Consider the following 20594-nt stretch of genomic DNA (forward strand, 5'->3'; position numbering starts at 1 on the left):
GGTCCCCATTTTTCCTGTTCCTTCTCTAGTTTACCTACTCCATTCCAAGGGCTTCATTCCCCACCCCTGCTTTCTCATCTGCTTCCTTCATGTTCTTCTCTTTGCTGTGTTTCCCCTCCTCCAGCTCTGCTCTGCTTTCTTTCTCCATCCCCGCCCACTTCTTGCAGTCACTGGTCTTCCTGGTCATCTACTTTGCCCTTGCTGTTTCCTCCATTTTCACTGTCTGGCTCCTTGCTGTCTGGTGAGTTGACTGGCTGGGGATGAAGTATGTAGGTGCTGGAAGCAAATCATAGCCAGTGATAGCCCTCTCTTCTTAATGTGCTGGCCATGGTCGCCATGTTTTACAAACTATTGCTCCCAAACTTTAAAAAAATGTCAATGGCTGCAATTGTACTATTACAACTCTTTTTGTTGCAGTTTTTAGTTTAAAACTTTGATTTTTTAATTGCAAACTGCCTTGAGCAGGACTCTGAAAAGGTGGCATAGAAATACTGTAAATAAACAAACAGCGGTTGACAGCAGCATGCAGAGTAAGGCTGCAGCCCTAATGGAGAAATGCTCTGGGTAAATCTAACTTGACATACCCTAACTATATTGGAGTGGCTCGTGGTCAGATGATTATGCCAACTGTAGCTAGTTTAATTACACCACGGTTTGTTGCGATAGCCTAACAGAGACTGTGAGTGCAAGAGGAAAAGTGGGAATGAGCAATGGTTTTAGGTTATAAGATCCAAAATGATTTCTGTATGCATATATAAAATGCTCAGAAATTTATCCATATTTAACCATATTTTCTTCTTCACATTTTGCTTCAAATAACCCCTCAATTTTTTAAAACCCCTCATACTACACTTTGTTAGAGCTGCCTTTTCTGCATTCATATTGTCTGTTGGCACCTCAGTAAGGAATTTAATTACCTAAATGGGATAAAGAACCCATTTAATACTATAGAGTGAGGGAGTCAGCAATATAATGTAGAAAAGGGAAAAAATATAACCCCTCATTATATGACTAGAGATACCATATCCCTGGCCACATATTTCCATCTCTTTTATTCTCCAGTGCTTTCTTTTTTCAAGTTAGAAAACCCAGTGATAAACTTTGCGTATCAAAATTGTCCATTAAATGTTAACATTTAGCCAAGGCTTGATTTCAGAGATAATGATGTCTCGGACTTCCAACTGTTACATCATCACTCTCCAGCAATTTGCACTTTTTCTATTATCCGTTATTGGTACCGGGGGTGCCAATAATATGCCAAAGAGTTCGTGGGGATTTTTTCCCCCTCCCAGCTATGGAGTATTTTCCATAACAATGTATTCCCCCTGTGATAAAATTCTAAATTTTATTTCCACTAGCGCCAGGCAATTACCTTAAGCTTACTGCCATCCAGCTGAAGAAGACGCTCTCCGTTTACATTTTGGGCACTGAATTCCGGAACATACTGCTCTAAACTCAGGCTCATTAACCAATTGGAAACTTGCTGTACACTCCATTCTTGAACTGCGCGATTTGGGGTCTGGCTGTGCTTGGGAGACTGTCCGTCATCAAGGATCTGTAATAAAATGTTGCACAATGTAAATGACATGGGGGGAAAAACCCAGTATTACTGCTAAGCACCACCAGGGCACAACATTATTCAACATTACTGGGGATGAGAGAACACAAGAGTGGCCTTCTGGGCCAGAACAGCATCAGTCCAGCCCAATATTCCTTTTCAATGCTGTCCTAAACTGCCTCACAAGATTTTTGGAGGATAAAATGGAGGAGAGGTGAATGATTTGAGGCTACTTTGGGCCCCCACAGGGGACACTGGTCAGGTGCAAATACGGTAAATAAATAAATAAGTGTCCCCAGTTCTGCACAAGAGGGCATTCTAACCCGCTTTTCTTAATCTTAAAGGAGTCTCAAAGTGGCTTACAATCTCAAGCCTTACAGTCTCAAACTTCTCCTTCCCCTCCCCACTAAAGACAGATGGGGCTGAGAGAGTTCTGAGAGAACTATGAGTAGCCTAAGGTCACCCAGCAGGCTTCATGTGTAGGAGTGGGGAAACAAACGCAGTTCACCAGATTAGAGCCCACCAGTCTTAAACACTACACCATGCTGGCTCTCTGGTTGATATTCACTAGCATCTAGTACTCAGAAGCCTATGGCCTCTGTTCATTGCCAGTATACAGAACCATAAAAATGGGTGTGAGTTACAAAACACATTTGATGTGTTGCTTTCCTGTCTTGATTACCTTCCACAGTTCTAGGAGATTCAAAACTGATAAAAACAATCCCCAGTGGTTTAAAATACATCTAACAATACACCCCATATTAAAAAAGTCAAAAGCATCCAGCGCCTTTTTCTGATGGCTGCTGCCATTATTTGCATGAATAGCTTATTGCTGGACAACCAAGTTCATGAGTAGTTCATGAGTATTATTAACAGAGCCAATTAACAGAGAGAGTTGGCAAGCTCCCACACACTACAATAGAAAGATCTGCAAAGAGCATTTCTGAAAGGCATCCTCGCATTATGAGGAAATGTCTCACGGTTGGTCGCACTTTCTGCAAGTCAATAAAACATGCATTTCACTTTTAGACTATAACATTCAGAAGAACAGGTACAGAGTCTGAGAGGATCAGGCAGTGCAAGTCTTTACTGTGCTATCAACTTTTTAAGGGAATATTTCTTCTGCAAGGGATACAGATATACTATAATAGTAAAATACAAAACCATCTACATCTGTACGGGAAATTTCATGTATGTATGCTTGTGTGAGTGAGAGAGAGAGAGAGAGAGAGAAAGGAACCCGGTTATGCTAAACGCTGAGATTGGTAGTGGGTTTTTACTGGGTTTCAATAGGTTTCAATTGCTTGAGGAGAAATAAGGATTAGGAAATGCCCATTTGTGTTGAGCCTATACTTAAAAGTGGACCCTATTTTCAAAAACTCAAAAAACTGAGTCAATAGAAAGAAATGACTAGCAGTAGTGAGTCAGGCATAAATACGAACACAAGAATCTATTACACAAAAGCAAATCTGAAAATTGGGCGCGGGGGGAGAGGAGCTATGCCTCCGTGTAATGCAGCAAAACATGCATTATTGTCTCACCTCATCATCAATCATATCCAAGCTCTGACAGAGTCAGCAAAAAAGAAATGAGAAAGAAAACATTATGGACAGAAGTGACGAAAGCATGTAAAACAGGCTGGATAATTTAGGAATCCACCAGAATGACAATCATGGTTTAACAATCTGACAGTTAAAACTGTAACAGAGTTCGTTCTTTCCTATTACGGCCTGATTAGTATCTAGTTTTTTTAATGTTTAAATCCCACTCAACTGTATGATATTTATCGAAGTGTGAACGTTCAAGCATATGTCAGAAGGGCTATTAAGCTTCCAGTGGTATAGTGTTGTAGGGTCAATTGGAATAAATCGCTTTAGAATTTCTCACACTATTAGGCCACTGTTCCACATCTCGGTCAGAGATTGTTGCTGTTCTGTTTTAGCAATGAGACTGTGTGTGTGTGGAATAGGGAGACTATGATCACTACACCATTCTTAGAAGAGGGGAGACCCAACTAGTGATCTTCGGTCTTCTGCACTACGTTTTTGTTAAGAAAACAAAGCAAGGCTAAGAAAAACTTTGCTTCCATTTAGCAAGTTATTCAATGTTCAACCCCGTTTGTCTTAATGATCCTTAATTGCATTTCATTGTGTTCAGCTGAGATTCCAGCATAAGGGAAGAAAACATATTTAAATGCAAGAAGAAAAAAGCAAACTAAAGTAAAAATTTAAAATAAAAAGGTTGCTTTGTTAATTTGATATAGCAAGGCCAAAGAACAGCCTATTGGCATCTTAACAACTAACAGACTTATGGTATAAGTTCTCAAGAACTACAGCCCAATTTATCAGACAGGAATGATGAAGTGGACACTAGTCCATGAAAGTTAGTGTTTCTTTTGGGAAACTATGGGTAGGATCCATCCAATTTTTTTCTGCTGGCAAAAAAGAAGTGGAAACGGTCTTCAATGACTACCAAAAGTATTCTGTTAGGAGACGTGCGTTGGGGGCTGTAATAAACAGAGGAACTGTGTGAAACAATGAAAAAGTTGGCTGGGTCCACACCAGTATTTTCTCAAAAAAACAAACTTCAAAAATGTACACCAATCAACTGTCTATTTCAGTACAAACACTTGGTTCCACATTAGTATTTTCGTAGGTGCAGAAGGTGGAAGATAGATGAGGATTATCCACCCTATGCAAACTCACAAATCCAAAAAGGTACACAGGGAGTGGAAGGAGGAAATATAGGAAGGTGGAAGGGGGAGGGAAATAAAAAGGAAATGAAAAGGGAAGGGGAAGGGGAAGGGGAAGGGGAAGAAAAAAAAGGGGAGGCCAGGAATAAGGGAAGGGAAAGGGGAAGGGAGGTCAGCTGATCTATAGAACAATTGCTGTCCTCAACAATATGCTTGACAGAACATCTCTGTCTTACAGGCCCTGCAGAACTGAACAAAGTCCCGCTAGATAGACCAGAGCTGAAGAGGACAGCTGGAAGGTTTGGGGGCCAGGGATTACTAAAAGGGTTTATACCCCAGACTGTGCTCTCTGAGGAGTACATAGGGATAAATGGTTCTATAAAAATGATGTTCCCAGACTGTTTAAAGCTTTGAAGGTAAGTACCAAAACCCTGTACCTGATCTGATACTCAACTGCCAGTGCAGCTGGCAGGCTACAGGTGGCATGGGTGCTCCCCAAAAAGTCTCCAGCAAGGACCTGGAGCAACCTCAAGGGTGGCCCTGCATAGAGTGAGTCTCAAAAGAGGTGACCGTTGCCTGGATCACTGCACGTAGGTCGGGATGGCACCGGCAAGGAAGGAGTCAACTGCCAGGCTTGATAGAGATAGACAAATGCCATCCTTGCCATGTTTAGTTTGACCCTAGGGCCTCCCAAGTAGAAAAAGGGAGGGAAAAGCATCCTAGGAGAATCCCACACACAAAAAACTCTTGACAGAAGAGATGAAGAGCCTGGGTACCAACTGTACTCTAAAGAGCTTGTCCCCCTGTGAGGCTGTTCCCGAATGAGCTGGGCGCTTGGCTGCTTGGGGGTGCTGGTGAGGATGGGTGAGGTGATGGCTATGTGCTTTATCCTCCTGGCCGTCCTGCTGCTGGGTTCTGGTGAGAAGTTTGGAGAAGAGTCTCCCCCTCCCTCGCTGCTGCTGCTGGTGTTAATCAGGATGATGTGCGCCTTCTTTACGACTGCTACTTCTGGTGGTGCACCATCTGGAGGGGGCGGGGGTGGGTGGGCGGCCCCCCCCCAAGCGCTGGTTGGGAGTAAGGGCGACTCCCCGACTGCTGCTGCTGCTGCTGCTGCGACTGTTGGTGCCCTATCATCTTTGCGGGGAGGGGGCGGGGGTGGGTGGTTTGCGAGCCCCCCCCCCGAGCGCTTGTCCTCCACCCAGCCCAGCCACAGTACCTCCATCTTTGATGGGTTCAGTTTTGGGCAGCTCTGCTTCTACCACCCACCCCAACATCTGACCAGATCTTCTGGAACAGCATCCAGTTGGCTGTCCATCAACAGATATAGCTGGGTTTCAAGTGGATATTGATGGCAATCCAGCCTGAAACTCCTGACTAGCTGGGCAAGGGGGTACCTATAGATGTTAAAAGAGCATTGGGCAGAGGATCACCCCTTGTGGGGTTCTACCAGACAGTGTCATGTTGAGATCCTCTCCCCTACTGCTACCCTCTGTCACCGATGCTGGAGAAATGAGATGAGCCATCAGAGGACTGTCCCACACAATCCAGTGTTGACTAGTCTTGAACCTTCTCCCAGGCAAGCTTGTTTTTGTGTACATTGAGAATTTGCAAATTGGGGAACATCTCTCGTTTGCATTCTGCAGAAGTGCAGTCCAGAGATACAAGGTGCCCTTCTTCAAGCTCAACATTTATTAGCCAGACATTAGACTTCATTATTATTATGATTTGCAGCTTATATGCAATAACACTGTATTATATACTATATTTTACCACGATGTGTTATGCAGTTGATTTGAATTATCCTCTTCAATGAGTTACATATCAGGTTATAATTTCACAGCTGAAATTGTGTCTTATGTAGGTCTCACAATTGTTATTACTAAAGAGTCATTTTGATTCCAAACGCATTGATGCTCGTATCCTCCAAGGCCTTCCTTGTCTTTTTTCCCCACAGTCCACCCACAGATGTATTATGTCAGTCTGAAAGTGAGCAGCAGTTCTAAAAATCTATTGTTTTCAAAATCAAGTGAAGAGTTGTTCAGTCCATTAATAACAACTCCACAGGGAGCAACACATTCCCTACCATATGAATAAGCTCATGCGTAAGATACCTCATCAGATGACAGTGCTATAGAGTATGAGAATCCTGGGGTTTTCGGTTCCGTCCCTAATCCGCTGAGATCAGCTGAGCTGGTGCTGCTCGGACTGAAGTCATCATTGAAAGTAAAATTCTGCAGAGGACAAGATAAACAGCTGCCATTAGCTGAAGTGCAGAGAATGTGCCTACATTTCACAGGGTAACTGGGGCTTCCCTTCCCCCCTGCTTTGCTGAACAAGCCGAGCTCAAGATTGATTGTGACAAGTCAGAGTTGAGGTGGAGTATATGGAGGAAGTGAAAATGCTTTCATTTTTAACGATTTTTGAAAATGAGAAGCTGTGTTCTTATTGCATTCTGACTGTGAAGACAGCTCCAGAACACATCAGCTGTATAGACTACAGAACCTGTGGTGGGTCCCTGTGAACTGAAGCGCACTGGCAGGAGCCAAAACAGGTTATTCACTCAGATTTAATCAACAGTGTAAAAGTCACTGGGATCTGTCTGCTCTATGTAGCATACTTTGCAGCTCCATTTTAAGATACTCTCAGGAGGAATATGTGAAACCTCTATTTCTGTGAGTTTCTGCCCAGTGTTCTTGGATACTCTATGTAGAGTCCTGGATATTTCCACTTGTAGAAACAGCATATATAACTGGAACACTTATCAGAATGCATGTACACATATGCACCTCCATTCTCAAATCCCCTTAACAACTTGTGCAAGAGTTTGTGCATCCAGACCTCCAATAGTTTTTTTTTTCTTCCACTGAAGAGAAAATCAGATAGAACTGAATAGAAACTGGATTTAGGATAATTGACTACATCAGTAGAAATCCAGGATCTGGGCAGGAAATAAGATTTTCCAAATTACTATAGCAAACCTAGCATTCCAAGACAGCCTCGTCAGTTCTAATGACTCAGCAACTATTATACTGGTTCTCACAAGAGTGTAATTTCGTTAATGTATAGAATGTGCTATTACAAATACAATTTATTGCATCACAATATTAGTCTTGTGTAAGAATTTTAACCAGAAAACATGCCTGGTGTATCTGCAACCACAGAGTTCTTGTTTTTTTAACAGCATTTTGTACATTATTCATCTTGTATATTATGTTACAACTGCCTTGATAATGGAAAAGACATAAGCAGTCAAAACAAAGACATAGACTGGACATTCTCATTATAAATGTAATGAACAAAGCATCACACTTTATAGCAAAGACAAACAATAAAGGAGCAATTCCCAACAGAGGACACTGTAGTAGATACACTTGGTGAAATTCACCCAAGTAGCCCATTAGAAGAATTCTGAAATGACATAAATCAGATCGGGAAAAAGTGCAATTAAAACAACCTCAAAATCCAGATATTCAATGAAACTTTTGAGGTTAATGAAAACAAGCAAATCACATAAAATTTTAATCCAACAAAAACAACAACAGAGAAACTGAAGTTTGTTTTGAAAGTGAACTCAAAAATGACTTAGAAAAAAAAAGAATTAATGTATTCAATTAAGTTTGGGCTCCAGCACACTAGAAAATTGTCACAAGCAATATTTTGGGGAAAAAATGCAAAGGAAAATTTAAAAGTTAGTTTTCATCAGCAGTTATGACATTACAACTAGATCTTGTTGTGCATGTGCAATACTAAGAATATTGAATCATGACATATTTGATACTGTAGGAGGTCCATTTGAAGGCAGTTTTCTTAGAGCCTAACTAGAAGAGATGCTGGAAGATCCTATTTATTTATTTAGGACATTTCTATGCAGCCTCCTCAGAATCCTGCTTGAGGCAATTACTAAAAACAAGCCATTAGACACAAGCAGCATAAAACTATCTATAAAACAGAAGTAACCACTAAAATAGGTAAAGCAGACTATTAACAAGATAAAATTTTGGTAAGATAACTGCCCCCCCCCCCTAAAAGCCTGCATAAAAATGTGTTTGACATTGGCACCTGCAAGAAAGTAAAGTAGGCACTAGGTGAGCCTCGAGGAGGAAGGCTTTCCAAAGGCAAAGAGCCACCATAGAAAATGTTCTACCTCAAGTCACCAGCTGCCTCATCTCTGAAGATGCAGGCACAGAGAAGAGGGGCTTGAGGAGCAGATCTTAAATTGGTGGGTTGGATAGTATAGAAGGAGTTCGTCCTTCAGGTATCCTGACCAGAGAGGACTGGAGGAACAGATGGGCACAACCTGCTGATCCCTTACCTGGCTTGCCCTTCTCCTATCACCATCAGTGGCTCTTCTCAGTATACTTTCAAGTCATAGCCAAACAACAGTGGCAAAAGGCCTCAGTTTGGATGAGGGCCCCAAAGTACATGAGGAGGGGGTAAGAAAGTTAATTAGGTTTGCCAACTCTGGGTAAGGAAATTCCTGGAGATCTGGGAGGGTGGTGTTTGGGGAAGGAAGGGATTTGATATCATTGAGCCTACCCTCGAGGCAGTCATTTCCCTCCGGGAAAAACGGTTTGTGTTGTCTGGAGTTATAATTCCAGCAGAATTCCATATCCCACCTGGAGATTGGCAACCCTAATCTAACCTTTTCACCCTCGCATCATTTTGCCAGTTGACACCAGCTGCTTTGAACAGTGACAGGGAATAATAATTTCGAGAGGTTGGCAGTTTTTGGTTTGCTTTGATGAAACCATGGGATAGCAGAAGGTTTAAAGCCCCCAACAGCAGCCCTGGTCCAAAATAAAACCCCAAACAGATTTGGGGAAAAAAATGATGGCAAAACTGATCTTGGACCTCTGAGCATCCAGTTTTAGGTTCTCAGTCCATTCCGGTTTCCTGTAGTCCTCCAACCAAGGTCAGAAAACCCTAAATAGTTTTCTTTCCAAAACACTACCAGCCCCTGCACTTCTAGAAATATCTGTGAAATCTTTCCTTTTTCAGGGACAACGAATACCCTAAGAAAAGTAAAATTAGAGGATTTGAAGGCTTGTCTGAACTGCCATTTTCTTCAAGTCAGATCAATACAGTGCGGCCTTGCAGCCTTTGTATGTAACTGACAGAAACTCCTTTAACAGTTGCTGACTTGGAAGTAACCTCCAATGATGCTAGTCGGATGAAAGACTGGAGCACGTTTAACTGCTACATTTTGTCAGAAAACATTTAACAAAAAAAACAAAAAAAACCCAGGGGAAGAGGCAGACAGAGAAGAACAGACCAAGGTAGTCAACGCAGTTCATATCTGAACATCAGACTGTAATCGCATATCTACTGACGTGCAGCGAAATCTTAGTTATGGGGGTTGCTGGTTACTTAAATGTTCCGCATACGTTCACTGACTGCTCTGTCTGGCTTCCTACCCAGTGCCAGCTGCCAAAAGCTCTGCAATAGATGGGAGACTGGCCCGCTCAGAAGGCAGGAATAATGGGGCACACATCTTTAGAAGACATAAGGATATGGTGATTTAAGGGGAGGAGCTTGCTCTTTGGTCGATCCTGGTTAACTGAGCATTCTGGATAATCCGGCCAGATAACGGAACTTTAAGTGTAGTTTTCCTTCACTACAAATGTTATGATGTTTGTAGTCCAGCCTATGGCTAAATCAGTTTCAACTAAGCGCAGGCCTGTGATAAAACTATACATTTTGAACACCCTGAACTTCAGAAAGTCAAAAGTACTTAACATCTCCATACTACATGTGCTTTTCTCCCAATGTGTTCAGGTCTTTAGGTACCAGAAAGCTGAATCAGTGATGTCGAATTCTAAAAGCATACACAGAACAAAAGCACAACCCCTCTCATTACATTTTTTTCCAGTTTCACAAAACAAGGCATGTTCATTAGTTTAAATGTTACTTTATTCAAATGAGGTTCTACAAGCATACTGTTTTGCTTTAATTTTGGTGTCCTTGGAGCAACTGGCACCTGCTTGTTCTATGAGGTTGCTCCCAGAAAAATGTGGTTGTTTATGAACTCCAAAATGAAAGCCAAAATCAAAACAATAACAAATGTCCATGAAAATATGGACGCGGCGGGCTGAATCAACTGATAATCAATTTTTTTGCAAACTGCACTCATATAAAATGGAAGGTGTGCAACGAAGTTCTATTTCAGTGGGACGTAGCTCAAATTGTACCACATTTCATCATGGTATGGTTTTTGAACACAAGATTTGTCTGTTCCCTATCATATAGCTCATGAACTGCTCGAGAAACACTGCACAAAAATGATGCAAGGGTAGTACATACTTAGCTATATGTCATGAGATAACATGCTAAAAGATAATACGCATACATAAAAGGGGAACAACACACGTCGTAAATAATTCAATTTTCCTTAGTTCAAAGAACTTCAGAATGGAATTGAATGTAACAGTCAAGATGCATGACAGAAACATCTTGTCCAGAGGGAGAGGGAGAACTGTAAGAATGGAGGATGGAGAACAGTGACAATTTTCAGTTTGTCAATTTGGTCGTGTTAAATGTGCACTTGGAACCCAACAGGGCATTCTGTATTTTGTAAAAAATACTCACATTACACAGATGCAATACAGAGTTCCAGTATGGCTAGAAGTCTACCTGGAACCACTGGTGGTTATACCTTTGTCACTGATAACATTGGTTATCTTTCGTTGCTGAGGGAGGACTCTTATGCAAGCCCTTGGATACAAATAATTGAATCTCTGTGTGTGTCAAGTGCTGTCAAGTCATAGCTGATTTATGGCGCCCTGATAAGGTTTTCAAGGTAGGAGACGATCAGTGGTGGTTTGTCATTGCCTGCTTCTACCTTCTCTCCATGGAGTTCAGGGTGGCAGGAAGTAAGTTCCCATCTGGGCACTAACTGGACCCAAACCTGCTTACTTTCAGCAAGTTGGCTGCATCAGACTAGGCATATCACTTTTGGGGGAAAGGAGGGTCTCACAGGAGTTTTAAAAACAGTGGGGAGCAATAGTCTCTTCCTAGGAAAATTCTCCTGAGCCCTGTCTAATGGGCATGCTGCTGGAAAGGGCTTGTGAATTCTGGCTAACGGGCCAGATTTTTAAAAGGCAAAACACTGTACTGCCACCATCTCTTCAGGGTTCAGGAGTTCCTCAGTATTATTAAGGCTGGATTCCACTTACAGCAGGACTGTATCTTTCCCATATCCTGACTTCCTGCTGCTTCTGTACGCGATTCTCCCACCTGAAAATGGCTTCCCTCCCACACATTACAGCTGCAGCGGCTGCTCCCGCTCCCGTCTCACTTCTCCTGCGTTCCCTTTCCAAGTCTTGACTTGTGTGCTTCATCCTTTAGCATACCCACTAGTTCGCTTCAAGCAGACCCACTCGGAATTCTCACACGCTCATTTCAGTACAATGGAGCCCAGGCGTGCAGCAGCAGTTTTGGTCATTTTCTGCACACCTGCAAATTGTGTAATTTAAAATCTAAATGTGAGATCTTGAGAAAGACATTCACCACAAAGCCGACACTGAATTTGGCAGTTTGATAACATATACACCAAAAAAAGAAAAAGAAAAAAAAGACCCAGAAAACAAAGGAGGCACAGCCTGGAATGTTCATAACACATCGTGCTGGACAACTAACACGCTTTGCAGTATAATTGCTGCTTGAGATTACTACTGAACAGGCCTTTAGTTTCAGCCACCAGCAGCAACCCGATTATGCAACTCCATGCACAGGAGATAAGGCACTTTGTGTTTTCTACCTTGCACCCCTTTTTAGCTGGACTTAGATTGTCAGAGGAAAGATCGGTTGAGCTGGCAGGTGAAGGCAGATTGCTGGAAGAATTGGATCCCCTGCTGCTCTCTCCATACCAAATAAATGGCAAAGAGCTGTATGGAAGAGAGGAGGATCGCTTGGCTACTGATGTACTATGTGCTGAGCGCTCCAGGAGCTCCTGAGACGTCCTGTTTAAACACAAAGCAGCAAGAATGCAAATTAGTTTTTAAAGACAAAACCCCCAGCAAAAACACATTGTCTTGGATCTTAAGAAGCGTAAGTGGATCTGTGTTAGAGGAAGGCATTTTCCCTGCCTCCCTGCTCTCACTGAAACCTTCTGTGCTCCCCTGGAAACTGGGTTCCTGTAAAAAAAACAATGTGGGGAGGAAAGCGGAATTCTGGAACAGGAGGGTGGAAATTGGCAAAGAGAGACAGAGAGGTTTTGATGGAAGAGTTGATGCAGCCCCTTACAATCCAAGTCATAATCACAGTGAGGAAATTACACACAGTAGAACCAGGGCAATTTCTAAATTACTTGCAGCATTATTTTTTTCCTCTGTGTGAGCTATTTTGGAAGTGACGTCTGAACAAATTTCACTGCAAAATGAGGGTTCTGGAGAAAGAACACTGTGCCCAGAGCTGGATTTGTGAGGGTCAGCCGTGTTCTCTGCTACTTGACTGTTTAAGATATTTGGTTCCCCCCAGCTTGCTGTACACCCTGGGAGAGATGCACTAGTTTCCTGTCACTGTATTATAGTTTGGTGTTTTAAGACTGGGTTGACCAAACAGTCATTAGATCGGACTGAGACCCAGAAATCTGATTTATTTACCTGAGGAGCATCACACAAGTGTCTCTGAATTCTTCTGTCAACTGACTCATAACAAACCAGAAGGCACATGCATAACTCTAAATACCTTATTTTAAATTCTTGTGATTTCAAAGTCAGTTCTGAGATTGAATCATGACTGATTTGCCCAAGGAAATAGAATTTATTTAGTCTGCAGGATTTTAGCAGGACGGGGCCTGATGGGGAAGAAGCAGGAACGGTCTATAATTATAAGTGTGTAAGTGTGTGTGTGTGTGTGTGAGCGCGCGCACTGGAGAGGATATCAGAAGGGTCCAATAAACAGGGAACGAATCCATTTTTTGATTGGGCTGCCAAAGGTGCTAAGCGATTATTATCCAGCAGGAGCAACTATGCATCTGAGTGTTCCATATACATGTTAATCAGAAGCAATATTGCTAGTCTAAGATTTATATTGCTATTCAGTTAGTAGCTGTGATGAAAGGACTTCATCACACGATTCTGGATGAGATTTGTGGCTTTTAAATACATGTTTTAGTTTTAAAATATGCTTATTCCAAACTAATATTCAGTTCTGTTACTTGAAACAGTTATACAGGTCTAGTGGTAAAGCCTGTTGTGCTAAACAATGCAACCTTTTCAATCTGGCTTCAGGTCTCGCTGTGGCAGAGGTGTAGCTCCAAGGGGACGGGGGGAGGGGTGAATGACGCACTGGGCGCGCACCCCTGTGGAGGCGTGGGGAGGGCATTCCGATGTGTGACAGGGACGTTCCGGGGCAGGGGCGGAGGTGCTTTCCCCCCTTGCTACGCCTCTGTGCTGTGGTCAGAGACAGCATTAGATATCTCGGTAGATGATCTCTGTTTAAGCCTGGACAAGGGGTTTGCCTCCCTTTCCCTGTTACTACATTTATCAGAAGCCTTGGATGTGATAAATCACTTGATAATGATGAAGTGTTTTGAATTGGAGATAGGTCTGCGGGGAATGGTAGAGCAGTGGTTAAAAATCGTTTGTCAATTTTGTTTGGAGGATCCCAGTTGGGGAGTCAGAAATTGGGTAGGAACTTCCTTCTGGCATGCCACAGTATTATCCCCAGTGGGTTTTTAAAATATTTGTATGAAGACTTCGTGGGAAACTGTCCACAGCTTCAGAGTAGGATGTCAACAGTGTGCTGCTAATACCCAACTATACAACCACTTCTTTCTGAGGCTGGGGGAAATAAGAGAGAGAGAGAGAGAGAGAGATTCTCCATTCATAATTAGTACACATTAGGACAGAAAGTAGTTAGCAGCTAGCAAATGTCAGGAAAGAGAAAATGTTCCTAATGTATAGTTCACTTTTCATAATGTATAGTTCGTAATGTATAGTTCACTTACAGAATTTTCTGCCATAAGGCACACTCATGACCTACTAGCTTAGGTGGTTTTAAAAGGGGATTAGACAGATTCATGGAAGTTAAATTTATCAGTGGCTATCAGCCAAGGACCTTAATGGGACCTTACTGTGAAAAGGTAATGTGGTACTGATTAGCAGTTGCTAAAGGGCAACAGAGAGAGGAGGGGCCTCCTCTTTCATCTGCTTGATGGCTTCGCAAAGGCATGGGGTCAATCGTTGTGGGCAACAGGTTCCTGGTGTAACATATTCCTTGTGTTATTATGAAAACAAGTTCCCTTGACTGGGATCCATAGAAAAGGACCTTGACCAGGAGGTGGGCAGTGGTGTCCGTGAAGGACAAAAGATAAAACTAAAAAGTCAGAAGAGGCATTTCTAGAGCTGCTCAAAGCACTTTATATATTTTATCTTACTGACTTCCTTAAAATACCCCTGTAAAGCAGGTCAGTGATATTACCAGCATTGAAGACTGGGCTGCTGGTGCAGAGGAGCTAAGTGGCTTGTTTAAGACTACCTGGTGAAGCGTTGGTAGAGGTGAGAGTCAAACTAGCAGCATCTTGATTTGTAGCTCAAACCAGATCTCATTTGTACTATGGAAGAACAAAAATGTGTTTGGGTGTGTGAAATGATATGCTATGAGTCTTTTTATACTTGGTTTTGTTGTAGGAGCGGACAAATTTCTTGCAAAACAGATGCATTTCTGGTGATCTCACTGAAAGGGTTTCTGTGTGTGCACACAGAAAACAGTTTTCCTTCCAAGTCAGTGTGAATATGACTTCACAGCAAGGGCAAAAGGAACATGTAAGGCATCCAACTGACAACATGATTAATTCTACATCATTCAGTTGTGTTAATGGAATAATTCTTTGCCATGGGGCGCTGTAAAAGGATTGATGTTTTCCTACAGGTTATTTCAGCCTGATACTACTGTGAGGATATATTCACAGATTACCAGAAGAACATTCTCTAGAGTGCAAAGTGAAGAACAAACAAGAAGAGATTGAACAGTTGAAGCAGTAACTAAAGCCTTGCAATTAACAAGCCCGTTAAATTGGACTGAACTAAACAAGAGAGGATCTTATCCAAAGCAGACATCCTCACTGCTTACTGATAGGAAGCTGGAATGAATGCCAAGTTTCACACAATTTAATAATACTGGGGAAGTATACCAAGGAATTAGCCTTTGCCCCCTTTAACCCATTTGTTAGAGGAAACAGTTTTGTTCGGCAATCTATGGGAGGTCAGTCTTCTTTATTTTTTGACTCTTGGCCCACAGGTCCAAATATGAAATGGTAGCTCTGCTGCATGCCTCAGCACTGTTTTCAATTCTAATGCAAACTGAACAGGAAATCTTATGGCAGGCACAGCACTAGGTGAGGAAGGCAAGGGTGCAGACAGGAAACTGCAAGTCCGTCTCTTTTCTGCTGTAAACTGCAACCCCACACACAGTTACAGGGAAAGAAGGCCCCATTTGATTCATCATGTACAGGGAAATGTACATACTGAGCAGGGATCCCCAACCTTTTTGAGCCTATGGGAACATTTGGAATTCTGACAGGTATGGTGGCGCAGCAACAAAATGGCTGCCACAAAAAATGGCTGCCACAGGAGGTGGAGCTAGCCACAAAATTACTGCCACTGCTTAACAGCAGCAACACAGAGTAGATCTTGGGCTGTGGTGTCAGCTGTGGCCAAAGCAACATGTTAAAAATCTGCATAGCCAATCAAAACTCTAATACTTAATCAGGAGCCTTGCTGGGCAAAAACCCTACCTGCCCCAACCCACTTCCAAAAACTTGGCTGGCACCAGAAAAGGTGTAGGCAGTTGCCACAGCACCCATGAACACCATGTTGGGACCCCTGATCTTGAATATAGGGACTTATACTTCAAAGCAGGACCACTATTCATCTGCAACATGAACAAGATAATCAAAAGCATTTCATCCCATGGAAGATATCATATAAATTCATAATAATAAAGCATTCTGGCCTGAATCCGTTCCATACCTGCAGCCAACAGAGACCCTAACTGCTTCCTTATTATCTCTTCGTTTCTTCCCTTTGTTACCGCTCTTCCTCAACCGAGTCCTATAATATTGAGACATTCAATGTGCCGCATCATTCAAAAGGGATTTAACTGGGTAACTTATGAATATGAACGAAGGTTTTTAAGTACTTACCCCAGATTTTCAAGTGTTTGTTTTATTGGTCTTGAGTGGCCTGAGTTGGATGCTGTTGGTGACTGGATACCTGTGGCACAGTCTAGGACATATTTATACACGGAAAAACACAGTTTATAATTATTGTTCATATTGCAGTTGTGGAACCCACAATTTCATTTTGTCCCCAGAAAATATTTATTTTTGCCAAATCAGATGGTTTAATTGATCACAGTTCATAAGTTTTGAATTTAATGGAGACAACATTATGGAGACTGCAAAGTATGGTCTGGATGCAGAAAAAGACATTTGGGTAATGGAACTCTGCTAGTGGAACGGCTCCTTCCCCCTTCTCCCAACCTCTGCACCCTGCCATGCCATCAAAATGTGCTCCTGGGGATTGCAAGACCATTGGGAACAGTGCAGGTTGTAGTGGAGAGGGTGTGTGTACAAAAATAGCAGATCCCACCTAAAACTAATTGAAAGTCTTTTTTGGACAGAACTTCTGACCTGTGATCAAAAACACTGTATGAACAGCAGAGCCCAACACATCCAGATGAAACTTCCTTTGAACACATTTGTCACTATTCTTTTGGATGTTGAGAAAACAAGCAAACTGCTCCCCAATAGATGCTTGCCTCTTTGGCAGTAGCATCTCCTTTTCTTTAAAAAAAACATATTAAAGAACTCTAGCTAAGCAACAGATACTTCTTTCCACACATATTAAGCTTCCTTTGGGGCATTACTTGGTTATGGATTTTTCTGACAATCACTGTAACAGGTTCTGTCCCCATGTCAACTTCTTCATGTACTTCTCAATTTATACTCTGCCTACCATCACTGTTGGGCCTTCATAGTTCTCTAATTTGACATTTATTTTGATACACTGCATTATGTAGAATTAGGAAGTCCAGGGTAAACAGAAGAAAAAGAAATATACCATTACGCAGTGATTGCATGAGGCTATGTAGCAAAAAATATAGAGACTGAAATAATTATGAAACTTCAGTCATAGCTATTAAAATAGCAAACTGCATTGTTGCTCCTAGACCAATTTGAAATCATGTTCCTGGTTGTTGTTTTTTATGTACAGAGAATGAGTATTTTGGCATCGGGGATGTTACATCTCAGCAACTCTATGCAAAGGACCAAACAGTAATAGTTTCTGTTGCAATGATTTTAAGAGAACATAGGGACAAAATGCTATAAAAAACAGAGGAAGTAATGAAAGAATCTACATGGGCAAGGAAATAGCCCCAAATCATATAATGACTATTGCTTAATAAAACTGAGTAAGAGTTGCACCAGACATTCTAAAGATTTTATGGAGACGGAAAAGAGGATTAATTTTTGAATAGCCTTTCGATGGCCTCAGTACACATGGCTAAAGATTGGCTATTTATTCATTTTAGCTGTTGCTCTCAATCTCTATCTTCAGAAAATGCTGGTTATATCCACACATTTGGCTATTGCGCTCATTACACTATAATGATCACGTGTAACTATATTTTCCTGTGTGGACAAGAAAAACCATTGGCAAAGAGACAACAACGACTATGTGCAGATGAAACCACTATTTTTATCAGTATGCTCTGGATATTCCTTTCTACATCTATCTCTTTGAGAAATGGACAACCAGCTGTTCCTGTGAAAACTGACTTAAAAAAAAAGAAATCACACATTTTAAATCTTTCCCATCAGCCTGTCTCTTCTTTTTTTTAGAAAAGCCTGAAAACATTTATTATTTATTGCTGAAGTGCCTAAAGCATCCAAGCTTTGTTCCCATGGAAACCCAAAACACAGACCCTGACCACAGGCTAACAAGCTGACTAACCTCCAAAAGGGAGAGAAAACAACACAGGAAAATTATTGTCTTTCTATCATCATTGCAGAGCACAATACATACAGGTCGATTTGGCATTACTCATCACATCAGGGAAGTAAAGAGGAATTGTATGGATTGGGGTATAAACTTCCATCGTATGGGTGTATGGCTACACAGACTCTACTTGCTTTGAGACAAGTATGAAGAGGACCTATAGACACACATCCACCCCTAAAAAGAATACTGTACATTTTATGTAGGCGGGAGCCCCACTAGGACCTCTCCATGCAGATGAAGCTGATGATTTGGAATGAATGTGTGTCATACAAGTTTTAAAAAGACAAACTTTATGATGAGGATTATCAAGAAAGGGACTGAAAACAAGGTAGGCAAGTTTGTAATGCCCCAGTATGTATCTATGGAGCAGACTCATTTGGAATGCTGTGTGTAGTTCTGGTCATCATATCTCAAAAAGGACATCATCACAATGCTGGGAAAAGTACAGAATAGGGCAACCAAGATGATTCTGGGGGTCGGAGCACACTTCTCTGTGAGGAAAGGCTAAAAAGTCTGAGACTTTTCAGTTTAGAAAACAGATGACTGAGGGGGAACATGATAAGAGGTCTATACAATTATGCATGGGATGGAGAGCGTTGCCAAACAGAACTTTTTATCCCTCTCCCATAATGCTGGAACCCAAGAAGAAAATTAATTTTCCTTATAATTCTTAACTCTCCACTGCATGTCCACATATGCCTTCAGACATGCAAGCCATGATCCAAGGAACTGCATACTCAGCTCTTCCTCTGCCCTGGGGCTTTTTAAAAATCCTTTCCTCTTGACAGCACCTTGTTTGGATCACCTAATAAGCCATCTCTGAATGTCAAGAAAACTTGTTTGCAAACTTCCCTCACTGCTGCTTGAATGGCTGTCAGGAGGGTCAGTCCTGCTAACTTTTACATCAATCCAAAGGTTTCCTTTTGAGCCTGGCAGCCCGTTCAGTTTGTTCCATTTGTGCTGTTACAACTGTATGCTATTTTTGTAGCGTACCTGAAGCTTTCCCTAGGGTGAGAATACAGAAAGGTTTTTAAGACACTAAAGGGAAAAACCTTTCAGAGATAGCCATTAGTGGGGAACATGGTTGCTTCAAACCAGAGTTTCCAGTCTTATTTCAAACGCTTGTTGCAAACAAGATCTCTCTCTCTCTCTCTCTCTCTCTCTCTCTCTCTCTCTCTCTCTCTCAAACAAGGAAATATGAAAATTTTAAAAACATTTCAGTTTTCTGTTGGTTCCTTGAATAGGTTGACACTAATTAGACAAACGAAGTACCTACACATAAAAAGTGATGGACAGTCTGGTTCAGATCATATGCTCATATAAAGAGTTATACCTTTGTTGCCGATGATACTTCTGCAGGCTGGATGATGCACAGGCGAATACTCATAACTCTGGCAGGACTTTGAAGAGGAGGAGAGTGGAGTATCTCCATGGGAACAACCAACACTTATGTACTGTGGTTCTTCATCGTGAGTTCCAGCTACGTTGTCAAATGCAAAGGATGCCCTGCTAGCCACAGGCGAAAGGGAGGAAGCACCAGAATCTGATGCTGGTGAGGAGGCTCTCATACCCATGGGCAGAGGCGATTTTCTAGTGTGCAAAGGACTATCGTGACTATACGAAGGCTGTTGATAACAAGAGATTATGATGCAGGTTACGGTACACCAGAAACAAATTGGAACAAAGTTCCTTCCAACGCGCAAACCCATTTTAGCACCTGTCCCGAGGAATTCGCACTGTTTATCTTTCCTCATTTTCAATTTTCACATTCCCCATGGCAGAATTCAGACACAATCTCCCCGTAAACTTACTAGCCAAACACGACCTGCAGTTTTGCTGCTGTTTAACTAAGATTTAAAAACAGTACGGCCAGAACAACCACACAGAATAGCTACGTCATAAGGCACGTGAAATGAAACCAAAAACCTGGACACGGCAGCAAGGAAGGAGATGGTTACTTCCAAGTGAAAACTGCCTTTATAACGACTCCATCATCCTGTGCTGAAACACAAAGTTACTCTGGCAACCTGAACAATAGGCAAAGTGTAGTGAGTAAAAAAGAAAGAAAGAAATTACACTGTCACCTTTCTTTCAAGGCTGTCTTCTCCATCTGTAGAGCTGATGCTGTCATACAGTCTTGTTCTGGTTGGTCTCGACCTTTTGTTCTTCACTGAAAGCTGCACTCGAGTCTTCAGCGCTTTAGAGTCCAGTCTTTCTGTCTCAGGGACTGCTTCGTTAAAATCTGCAGGGGAAAAAATGGTTATGAAATCACTGTGTCCACTTAAAAATATTCTAATGTTCGGAGACGTGTCCGGCTCATTTGTATGCAAGACTGGTG

The 20594-nt window shown here is 41.9% G+C and overlaps 1 protein-coding gene across 7 annotated transcripts in view; it reads right to left on the minus strand.

Moving 5' to 3' along the window:
* Positions 1 to 20594, minus strand: part of PPP1R9A (protein phosphatase 1 regulatory subunit 9A) — a 150026-nt gene that overhangs the window by 7461 nt on the left and 121971 nt on the right. For 3 of the 7 annotated variants that reach the window (XM_048510564.1, XM_048510561.1, XM_048510562.1), the window contains 8 exons: positions 20341 to 20498; positions 19590 to 19881; positions 16396 to 16477; positions 16223 to 16303; positions 12007 to 12208; positions 6362 to 6481; positions 3100 to 3123; positions 1373 to 1555 (listed from right to left, as the gene is read on the minus strand). In XM_048510564.1, coding sequence (XP_048366521.1) covers positions 1373 to 1555; positions 3100 to 3123; positions 6362 to 6481; positions 12007 to 12208; positions 16223 to 16303; positions 16396 to 16477; positions 19590 to 19881; positions 20341 to 20498 — 1142 coding nt within the window. The remainder of the gene's footprint in view (positions 1 to 1372; positions 1556 to 3099; positions 3124 to 6361; positions 6482 to 12006; positions 12209 to 16222; positions 16304 to 16395; positions 16478 to 19589; positions 19882 to 20340; positions 20499 to 20594) is intronic. The other 4 variants (XM_048510566.1, XM_048510565.1, XM_048510563.1 and 1 more) reach the window with 3 other exon arrangements.

The sequence above is a fragment of the Sphaerodactylus townsendi genome, linkage group LG11, assembly GCF_021028975.2.
Source record: "Sphaerodactylus townsendi isolate TG3544 linkage group LG11, MPM_Stown_v2.3, whole genome shotgun sequence".
Lineage (NCBI taxonomy): Eukaryota > Metazoa > Chordata > Lepidosauria > Squamata > Sphaerodactylidae > Sphaerodactylus > Sphaerodactylus townsendi.